Source organism: Otolemur garnettii, unplaced genomic scaffold, assembly GCF_000181295.1.
Source record: "Otolemur garnettii isolate 467f Iridium unplaced genomic scaffold, OtoGar3 scaffold00033, whole genome shotgun sequence".
Classification (NCBI taxonomy): Eukaryota; Metazoa; Chordata; class Mammalia; order Primates; family Galagidae; genus Otolemur; species Otolemur garnettii.
Window position 1 is genome coordinate 9,644,380 of NW_003852428.1, and position 11,322 is coordinate 9,655,701.

Consider the following 11,322-nt stretch of genomic DNA (forward strand, 5'->3'; position numbering starts at 1 on the left):
GCGCCGCCACCCGGGCGCGCCCGCGCGCGTCCCCGCTGCTGCCCCGCCTGGAAGCGCAGCTGAAGATGGCGAGCTCGGCGCCCTCGGAGCACGCCGAGGAAGGATGCGCGGCTCCCGCCGCCCGGGATCAGGCGCAGCCGCCGCCGCCCGCGGCCTCCCCAGATAAGGAGGAAGACCAGGAAGCTCAGGGGGAGGCGGCGGCAGCTACGGCAGGCCCGGGGCCGCAGGTGGAGGAGGCCGCGGGCCGGGTGGCTGCCGCGGTGACTTGGCTACTCGGGGAGCCGGGGCTGTGGCTGAGCTGCCGCGCTGAGGAGCTCCTGAGCTGGAAGAGGCCGCTGCGCAGCTTGCTTGGCTTCGTCGGTGCCAACCTGGTGTTCTGGTGAGAGCTCGGGCTGGGTGGGGGAGCCCCGGAGGGCAGGTGACCTTGGGACACATGAGGGTGCACGGAGTGTGCCCCGGGGGCCCAGTGTGTGTGTGTGTGTGGGGGGTGCACGCTGGACACAGCGGGTAAGAAGTGCCAGTCCTGCCCCACTTTCTCGGCCACCTGTCTGAAACAGGTAGACGCTCGCTTCGACTTTACTCTAGGAGCATTTCGGTGTAAACACATCCTCCGTGTGTGTACCCAGCCTCAGATGTGAGGTGGTCGGTTGACCGGGGGCACCTGTATCTACAGGTGTCTCCAGCGTGCAGGAAAACTTCTGCCTTGGCTTTGTTAAACTCGCAGGTCTTGACCTGCTCACCCAAGTAAGCCAGAGCAAACGTGCTTAAACTTGTATTCGTTCTTGCACTCCCAGCAGGCTTATCTAGACCAGCTTAGATGCCGGAGACTGCCCCGACTTCGCCAGCCACCCGAGATGGGCACTGAATGATTTGTTTTCCCTTACCCTGGAGAGTTGGGTTTACCGTCTCTGCTCCCTGATGAGAAGACAGGAGGCAAATAAACAGGTGGATTGTGCACTGCACCCCGCCCCCCGGGGGACGGTGTGGAAAACAGTCGTATTTTTAGGCGAAGTACAGGAAGAACACACGAGAATTCTCTCTTAATAGCCCCAGGTCAACAGGTTTGTCTCTCCAAAAAGCACTCTTCACCGGTGAGGATAGGGACGTGTCTGGCTTCTTCATCGAAGGGTGTGCCCTGTCCTCTGTTGCCAGTCTGATTGAGGACAGAGAAGAACCTTCTTTGTTTGCTAAGTGTCCTCATCACAAACATGACCCACACAGTGCGATCAGCAGAGCTTCAGGACAGATGCCTTGTGTCATGGGTTTCTTACTCTCAAAGTTGAGAAATTAATCAAGGCATAAAGCAGATACAACCTGTCACATTCTAGGTTAACCTTAGCAAATGTGCAGGTTTTTCTGCAGGTCTGTGCCAGTCCTTATTTTTAACAAATTATATCTCTTGTTGAGGTCTCAGGTTATGAATTAACTTTACTTTGGGTCTCTTAGCTACCTGTGTATCTAGAAATTAGTCCATAGTCTGTCTTGTTAGGAAGTTATGTGAGCCCTTAAATGAGGGGGACACATTGTGTTATGCTAGATTGGGCAACTGTCCAGTAGTCTTATAGCTGTCTCACTTGTTTTTTCAATGAGTGACATGTTTTTAGAATTTTATTTTTTAATTTAAATTTGTATTTGTTAAAGTAACTTATACAGTCTCATGGTATAAGGCCAGGCATGGTGGCTCACACTTGTAATCCTAGCACTCTGGGAGGCCGAGGCGGGTAGATTGCTCGAACTCACGGCTTTGAGACCAGCCTGAGCAAGAGGGAGACCCCCATCTCTAAAAAGAACCAGTGTTGTGGTGGGTGCCTATAGTCCCTGCTACTTGGGAGGCTGAGGCAAGGAGATCACTTGAGCCCAAGAGATTGAGGTTGCCGTGAGCTATGACAGCATGGCACTCTACTGAGGGTGACAAAGTGAGACTCTGTCTCAAAAAAAAAAAAATTTAAAGAACAAAAGCGTAAACATTTTCAAAATCTCTTTCTTCTTGCTGGTCTTTGGCTACCCGGTTTCCTCAAAGAGGCAACCAGTGTTACTAGTTCCCTGTGTACCTTCCCCGATAGTGCCTACTTTAGCAAATACATCATAGCCTATGCAAATTGTGGAATATCACGTGGACTAGTCCTCTCTTCTTAGTATATTGTGAGGATCACTTCCTTGTTCTTTTTCAGCTGCATAGAATTCTACTGTAAAGATGTTTCAGATCGCCTAACCTGTCTTCTACTGAGGCACTGATGTCGTTTCCAATGTTTTGGTATTTTAATGTTATAGCTAAAGGCTCTGTACATGCATAATTTTTCATATATGCAAGTGTTTTTGTAGGATAAATTCCCAGAAATGGAATTGCTGGGTCAGAGGGGATGTGCATTTGTAATTTGGATGGGTATCCCTGAATTGCATGTACTTCCTTAGGGTTCTACCAGTTTATACTCCCACCAGCAATATGTTTAAATGCCTGTTTCACTACACCCTTGCCAAGAATATTTTATGAAATTTTTTTCATCTTGTAAATCTAACAGATGAAAAAGTGTCCCAATATGGCTTTAATTTGCATTTCTCTGAAATTGGGCACTTTTCCTCCTGTTAAAGAGCCACTGTAGTTATCTTTTCTTTGCATTGTTTGTGAATAAGCTGTATAATGTTTTTTTTTTTTTTTGGCTGGGGCTGGGTTTGAACCCGCCACCTCCGGCATATGGGACTGGTGCCCTACCCCTTTGAGCCACAGGCACCACCCAGCTGTCTAATGTTTTAATTGGGCTATTGGTCTTTTCCTTATTGGTTTATAGGAACTCTTTTTATATTAAGGACTTTGGCCTGATTTCTATGAGTTGCAAACATTTTTTGTATATTCTTTAATAATACCTATTGAAAATAACGTTTTGCATAAAATAATTGAAAAGCATATTGGATATTATTCAAGAATGTATCTTCGGCCCATTTTTTTTAATGAATGTGATGGAGAACTGAGCAATGGCCAGGCATTCCACCTAGGAATAGCCTTCTGCTTATATGACTTATTATGTTTGGAGTATCTTCATCCCATTCATGTATTTTCTTTGAGAGTAGTCCTACTCTTTAAATTCTGAAATATGTATTGTTGCTTTGTGTTATAATCCATTGGAAATGGCTCATTTATTAATTTCATTAAAAGTTTGGAGATTTCCCTCTTTTATTTGTTACTTTGGGGTTAAAATTCTTTTCAAGGATGTTACATTTTTTGTTAAACACTGTATTTCTTCTGAAATTATTATTATTATTATTATTTTTAAGATAGAGTCTTACTTCATCATCCTGGGTAGAGTGCCCTGGCGTCAAAACTCACAGCAACCTTAAACTCTTGGGGTCAAGTGATCCTCTTGCCTCAGCCTCCCAAGTAGCTGGGGCTACAGGTGCCTTCCATAACACCCAGCTATTTTTAGAGATAAGGTCTTGCTCTTCCTCAGTCTGGTCTCGAACTCTTGAGTTCAAGTGATCCACCGCCCTCCCAGAGTGCTAGGATTACAGGCATGAACCGTGCCCGGCCTTCTTCTGAAATGATCTTAAATTATGTGATATGTTAACATTCTATGTCCCAGAATCTCAAAAGTACCAGAATCTCAAAAGTACCAGAATCTCAAAAGTACCAGAATCTCAAAAGTGAGAAAAACTGTAACAAAAAAAAATCAGTATTAGAAATAGAACCCAAATCTATCTTAAGCAATAATATTGCTATTTTCATTTTAATTGGTGTAATTTCATTTTTGTGGAAATAAACTTTTTAAACATACATTTTTGAATGATTTAGCACCTGGTACTAGCAGTAACTCTTAGGATTTTGAGTTTGACTCAAAAGTTTCGCCATTTATTGTCCATTATCTGTACAATTGTACTGCTGTGCACTAAAAGGAAAAAACTGAGACACATCATCACAAATGGGCATAACTCAAGGTTGCATGAAGAAGGGTGCTGGAAGAGTCGTGATATGGTTTGGGGGGACAGTGGCCATGTGGATGGAAAAGGCTGTGGGGATCCGCATAGGGAGATCACACTAGAAGTAGAATTTGCTGCACAGGAATAATTTGGGTAAATGAAGAGCTTCCTGGCCCTAAGGAATAAAATGAACCAATTGCATCTTAAAGGTATGCTTAATATTCCAACCACACTGCCATAAACAGGTGCAAGGGCAGCAAGAGTTGGGAGAGAAACACAGTGGGGTTGGCTAGTTGGTTGGAGATACCTTGGGGGATTGTAGGAGCCTTGAATGCTGTGCTACATGTTTGAATCTGTGTTTTATGTGGGTAACAGGGACCAGAAAATGCCTTATGGATGTGTCCATAAATATTTTAAGGGATAAGTAAATTGCAGTTTGTTTATTCCTACCATGGGCTGGATACTGTATAAGAGGGAAAATAAACTGTAGCTTTGGCAACAACATGAATTAATTTTATAAATGTAATTTGGGGCAAGAGAAGCACAAAATAATACATCCAGTATGATTAAAAAACACTTTAAAATGTGTAAAACTAAAGAGTATTGATTAAGGGTATACACATCGGAGATAAAACTACAAAGAAAGGCTGGGAGAGGTGGCTCATGCCTGTAATCCTAGCACTCTGGGAGCCCAGGAGTTGGAGACCAGGCTAAGCAAGACTGAGACCCTGTCTCTACAAAAAATAGGAAAAATTAGCTGGGTGTGCTAGCTTGTGGGTGTAGGCATAGCTACTGGGAAGGCTGGAGCAGCAGAATCGTTTGAGCCCAGGATTTGGAGATTACAGTGAACTATGATGATGCCATTGCAGTCTACCCAGAGCGACAGAGCAAGACTATGTCCCCCACCCCAAAAAAGAAAAAGAGAATGAGAGAGAATAACTACAAAGAAAATAAAAGACGTTCTTGACTTGGATATGCACACACACACATAGGCATTCCTATCTGTGATATATCTTACGAAAAAATGCTAACAAAAGGATATTCACTGAGACCTCAGAGGAGCTTGATTAAATACAGGCCACTTAGTTGCTGGGTTCCCACAATTGAAATAGATTGGGTGACAGCTCAATAGTTTTGCAGCTCTGAGGGCCACAAATTATATTATCTCATTCATTTGGCCAATGAGGAATATATCTTTAGCATTTTTTTCCTTAATTTAAAATTTTACTTATTTTAAAAAAATAACACAGCCTTACACTTCAAAGTTTAAAAGGACAAGGGGGTAAATGTTTTGAAGATCTCTTTCTCGTGCCTGTCCCTAACTACCCAGTTTCCTTTCAGAGGCCACTGATGTTCCAGTCATAAACACATCTGGAAATAGAATGAACCCAATGAAATAGAAAATGTTGGGTTTATTTTTGTTTTTACAGAATTGACTTTCTGTGGTTTACTCTCAATAAAATGCCTATACTATAAGCGTGTATTATACCTGTGTAACTACAATGGCAGTCAGGGTCTAGAATAGTCCATCACCCCAGAAGGTTCCCATGCATTTCTTTCTGAGCAGATCAGTATCTACTCCTTGGGACTGATCATCTCCTATCCCAGTGGAGTAGATTTGTCTTTCCTAAGGTTTTATATAAATATCGTGTAGTATGAAGCCTTTTGTGTCTGGCTTTGTTTATTCACCAGACATTTTTGAGATTCATCCTTGCCGTGCATATCAGGTATTGGTTTCTTTTTATTGCCATTTCAGAGATAGACCAGAATTTGTTTATCCATTCGCTACTTGATATTCACATGGGTGGTGTCCGTGTTTGATTATTATGACTAAAGTTATTGGAAAAACTCAAGTATAAATCTTTGTATGGAGTGTCTGGTTTTGGTGAGGGAAGCAATAGCTCTCACCCAGGTTTTGTCTGGCTACATGACAGTTGCCTGTGATAGGCAAGTTAGTTAATGGAGCAGAACGCCTATATTTTAAGTCTTCTTGCTGGTCATAATACTGAAACAGCTGCTCTGCTCGGACGTGTACTCCTGCAGCCTAAAAGCCATTCTGATGTGATTTGGTTTTGAACCCATAGTGGGAGACCATGACATGTAGAAACTTCTGTGCATGGGCCTTATCCCGCAGTGCATCTGCCATTACAAGATGATGACATCACTTTCTATTTATTTAAGTAGCAACACTGTAAGAAAGTGGTTTGCTCCAGGTGACTGCACAGGGCACAGCTGGCAGGAGACCTGGGGCACTCTGGCGTTCCGGGCCTCTCAGGCTGGGCCCCAGGCAGCGTCTGGAGCACTATCTGTAGAGTGGTGCTGGAAGTTTCTAGGATCCAAACTCCAAACTGGCGTCAAGTGCCCCTTCTCTGCCAGCTTGCATTAGAGCTGTGTCCCTCAAAGTGTGGTCCTGGACACTTGTCACCGGCATCAGCTAGGAGCTTCTCAGAGGCCCCCACTCATGGTCTTCCCCCACAGCTACTGAATAATCTCTCTGGAGGTGGGCTCATGACATCGGGGTTTTCTTCAGCTCCCAGGTGATCTGATACACGTTCGTGGTTGAGAGCCACTGTGTCAGAGCTCTTTCTGGAATTGTGACCTCTCTCCCCCATCTGGCAGCATTCTCATCATTGGACAATACTAGCTAGTCACTGTTCTCCTTATACTGAGTTAAGACCATCTCTTGGTTATTCCTGCAGCTGCCCTGGATCCAGGTCCCTGTCCAGGACAGTCCTTTATCTGTTTCATGATTCGTTCTGTTCTTGATTTCTGTTGAATCTTCTGTTCCTTCCCTGGCTGAGAAATCCTGGGTTCTGTCCACTTGCTGTCTTCCTGTGTGGTTTGAAGGCTCTTCTGGGTCCTGCTTCAGTTGATGTGGATTCTTCCCTGAGTGTAGCATTCTGGAGATGGTCTGACCATCATGGACTTTCTCTCCTCCCCACGGGCAGCAGCCTTCTCGTCACATAGCCTGAGACAGAATTTCATTCCAGTTGACAGTAACTCCCTTTGACAGCCGCTGTGGTTGCTCATTGTTAGACTTTCGTCAAACTGTAACTGCATAGTCGTATACACCCCCTATATACATATCGTTTCCATTTTACACAAGAGGAAACAAGAGGCCCAAAGAAGTTAATTGAACAACAGAAGGTGACTTTAGACTGCTCACTATAATGTGTGCAGTGATGGAAATATTCTACTGTGGCTTTGCCTGGGTAGCCAGTAGCTTCCTGTGGCTGGTGAGCATATATGTGGCCAGTGGGCCTCCCAAAGATTTGGAATATAAGCATGAACCATGGTGCCTGGCCACATTTTCAGTATTACAGAATTAAGCTTAATTATTCCAGCATAGAGTGAAACAAATTATATTAGGAGAAGTTTGCTTCTGTGTTAATAGGTATCTTTTTAGTCTGTTAAACAGTCTAGTCAAGTTCCTTGCCTTATCTCTGCTCCATCTGGAGAGTAAGCAGCAGTGGATAAGTGTCAGCCCAGTGCCCAGCATGGTGTCAGGTCCAGTGGGACTCAGGAAGTATAGTTTTACTTTAATTTAAATGTTAAGTTTAAATAGCTGTGTGTGGCCAATGGCTACCTTATTGGCACAGCAGTAGATAATAGTGTTAAGGATGGGTCATAAAACCACATTCATCGTCTATAAATTTTGTGTTTTTTCTACTTTGTCATTCTAAAGAATGGTAGAACACAATTATGGCTTATTTTTTGTTGTTGTTGTTGTTGTTGTTGTTGTTGTTCTTTTTTCTGAGACAGGGTCTTGCTCAGGCTAGTGTTCAGTGGTCACAGCTCACTGCAGCCTTGAATTCTTGAGCTCAAGCCATTTTCTTGCCACAGCATCCCAAGCAGCTGGAACTATAGGCCTGTGACATTATGCCCAGCTTGTTTTTTATCTTTGGTAGAGACAGAGTCTCGCTTTGTTGCACAGGCCAATCTCAAATTCTCAGGCTCAAGTGATCCTCCTGCCTTGGCCTCCCAAAGATTTGGAGTATAGGCACAAGCCATTGTGCCTGGCCATATTTTTCAGAATTACAGAATTAAGCTTAATTATTCCAGCATAGAGTGAAACAAATTATATTAGGAGAAGTTTGCTTTTGTGTTAATAGGGATCTTTTTAGTCTGTTAAACAGTCTCTTTTTAGTCTGTTAAACTGTTAAAGTTCCTTGCCTTATCTCTGCTCCATCTGGAGAGTAAGCAGCCATGGATAAGTGTCTGTTCCATGCCCAACATGGTGTCAGGTCCAGGGAATGCACCAGAAGCCCAGCATCTGAACTTGCCACTGAGTGCCTACCCTCTAGGGGACGTGGCTGGTTCATGATAGTACCTCACAGCTCTAAATTACATGCCATGGTCGCTAGGGCTTTTCAGGTTAGGAAAAAGTGGAAATCAGGTTTTTCTTTTCTTTTTTTTTTTTTTAAGAGTCTCATTCTGTCGCCCTGGGTAGAGTGCTGTGGCATCTTTGTAGCTCACAGCAACCTCAAACTCTTGGGCTTCAGAGATCCTCTTGCCTCAGCTTCTTGAGTAACTGGGACTATAGGCATTGCCATGACACTGGGCTAGGTTTTCTGTTTTTAATAGAGATGGGGTCTCACTCTTGTCAGGCTGGTCTCCAACTCCTGAGCTCAAGCAATCCGCCCACCTCTGTCTCCCAGAGTGCTACGATTATAGGCCTGAGTCACTGCACTGGGCGAGATCAGGGGTTTTGGAAAAGTTGATGAAAGCTCTGTGTGATTTATTGTCTGAAAGAAGGGGTATAATTTTAAGAGTGAGGTTAATGTTAAAAGCTTTCCCCACAGGACAAACCAAGGGGAAAATGTGGGATGAGGGCTAAATGTTATCTTGATGGGAAGACTTAACCTGGTTCACCCTGAGGGGAGTGGAGAATTAATCTTGAGTGCCTAGATCAGCACAGGATCTGAAATATTGTAGATGTTCAGAAAGTTTTTGGTGAACCGAGCCGGACTGAAGAATATTTCCCTGTCATGGATGAGATTAGGTTAAGACAGGGGAGAGGGGAAGTTGGTTTTATGTGCTTGGGGAGGTGGGAAAGATAAAGCTTTGGGCCAATTTTTGAAGAGTTTACTATTGGACTATGCTAAGGAATTTGGACTGTATCAATAAGCAGTCTCCATTTATTACCCAAACATAAATATCATTCTATTCCCCACTTTCTTTCAAGACCTCCATTAAAAAATGCAACAAGTATTTATTGTCTACTATTGTTCTTAGGTGCTAGGTATAGTTAAGGCATAGTAGACAGTTAAGGTCCCTGTTTTCATGAAAGTTTATGTTAGTAGAAAAGAAAACTAAAGTAGGGTCAAGAAAGTGGCCATAAGGTACCACTTTGCTGGGCTTTGCATGAAATGACCTCAAGAAGACACCTGAAAAGCAAGTGAGGGAATAATCCAAGCAGATAACTCTGATGTGGAGCATCCCTGGCAGAGGAAATGGCACTTGCAAAGGCCCTGGGGTTGGGAGTAGGTTTGGGGTGTTTTCAGAATAGCAAGGAGGCCATTGTGGCTGGGGCTGGGTAAGCTGGGGGAGGTAGCGTGAGTTCAGCTCAGAATTTCAGGGCATGACTGTGCCTGATTCTGCTTGTCACTTCCTGTCGGGCTCTCTGGATGAATTAGGGGAGCAAAAGCGCAGGACCAGGGACCAGCAAGGATGCCATTGAGGGACCACGTGGTGACATGGGAAGATTGCCTGAGGTGGTGACAGGGAGGATGGGGACCAGGAGAAGGGTTCTGGGCAACTCTGGAGGTAAAATTGGAAGGCCTGAATGATCTGGTGGGTGGGGAGAAGAGAGAGGCAGTGGGTAGATGAGTGGCTGGATAGATGAGGAGTGGCTGGCACCATCCTCTACCAGTAAGAGGGTCACCAAGGTTGCTGCAGGCCGAGGCTTGCGGGAGTGGAGGGTGATGTGCCATGTTTGAGGATGTAGAATTGGATGTACCTGTAGCTTATCAAGTGAATTATCCACCTCCATCACTAAAGAGTTGGAGACATAGCTGACAGCGTGGGGGAGTCCCAGCAGAGGGTTGTTCCACAGAAGCCACCTGCAGTGACAGTTAAAGTCTCCTAGCACTGACTTGCAATTGCTCCTTCCTGGCCTTAGCTGAGGCTGGTTCCACAGCAGCCAGGGGGTATGAAATTGCACCACAAGGGAAAGATTCTCTCTCCTTTCCTCAGTGGTACCGTGCTGCAGTATGGTGGCTTAGTGCAGGACGGGGCTCCCTCCTCTCTATTTCTGAGCCCCTTTGTGATTTGGTTCTCAGGATAGCTCCTGATGTGGCCAACAGGTAGTTTAGGAAATCTTTTCTTTCTGCCGTGGTTTCTTTTTTGAGAAAGAGCCTCAAGCTATTGCCCTAGGTAGAGTGCTGTGGTGTCAGAGCTCACAGCAAGCTGAAACTCATAGGCTTAAGTGATTCTCTTGCCTCAGCCTCCCAAGCAGCTGAGACTACAGGCGCCTGCCACAATGCCCAGCTATTTTTTGGTTGTAGTTGTCATTGTTGTTTGGCAGGCCCAGGATGGATTTGAACCCACCAGCTGTGGTGTATGTGGCTGGCGCCCTAGCCGCTTGAGCTACAGGCACCACCATCTGCCGTGGTCTTAATATCTATGTCCACCCAAAATATAGATGTTGAAATCTCGTCACCCAGCAAGAGTATTAAGAGGTGGAGTGTTAGGAGGTGAGTAGGTCATGAAGGGGGAGACCTTATAAATGAGATGAGCACTCTTATAAAGGAGCGCACAGGAGGCTTATTCCCTCCTTCCACCATGCGGGGACACAGCTAGAAGTTACCGTCTGTGAAGCAGACAGTGAGTCCTCCCCAGGTGCTAAACCTGCTGGTGCCTGGGTCATGGACTTCACAGCCCCCAGATTTGTAAGAAATACATTTCCGTTATTTTATAAGCCACCCAGTTTATTGTGTTTTTGTTATAGCAACTCAAACCGACTAAGACACCCTGTCTCTAACACCTGCCCTTCACCATCAATGACATACCCTGTTTTGAGTGTCAGAAGCTACATTTGACCTCTGTAGTTGACCACCTCCCTACATTGACCACCTCTTCAAGGTGACCACATGTACACACCACTACAGTAGGCCTAGTTCCTTATGTTGACCATGTCTGTATGTTGACCAGTTTGTTACAGTCTCTTGGGTGGTCAGCTTCAGAGCTACAGTCTTTCAATAGTATCCCTGCCATGCCATTCTGACCTGGGTGGACACACCAGAGGATGCTGGAATTTGTGTGGAACTGGGGCAGTGGAAAGGGATGGTGGATAGCATGGGGGCTGTGATGGCACAAGGCTCTGAGGAAGTGGGGGATGGGCTAGGAAGTACACATTTTTCTCTGATCCCTGAGGATAAGGGAAGGATTGATGTGCCCATAGAGGAAACGGGG

The 11,322-nt window shown here is 45.0% G+C and overlaps 1 protein-coding gene across 1 annotated transcript in view; it reads left to right on the forward strand.

Moving 5' to 3' along the window:
* Window positions 1-6: 6 nt before the first annotated feature.
* RETREG1 (reticulophagy regulator 1) overlaps window positions 7-11,322 on the forward strand; it is a 146,993-nt gene continuing 135,677 nt past the window's right edge. The window contains exon 1 of the mRNA XM_003789539.2: window positions 7-379. Coding sequence (XP_003789587.1) covers window positions 66-379 — 314 coding nt within the window. The 5' untranslated portion in view covers window positions 7-65. The remainder of the gene's footprint in view (window positions 380-11,322) is intronic.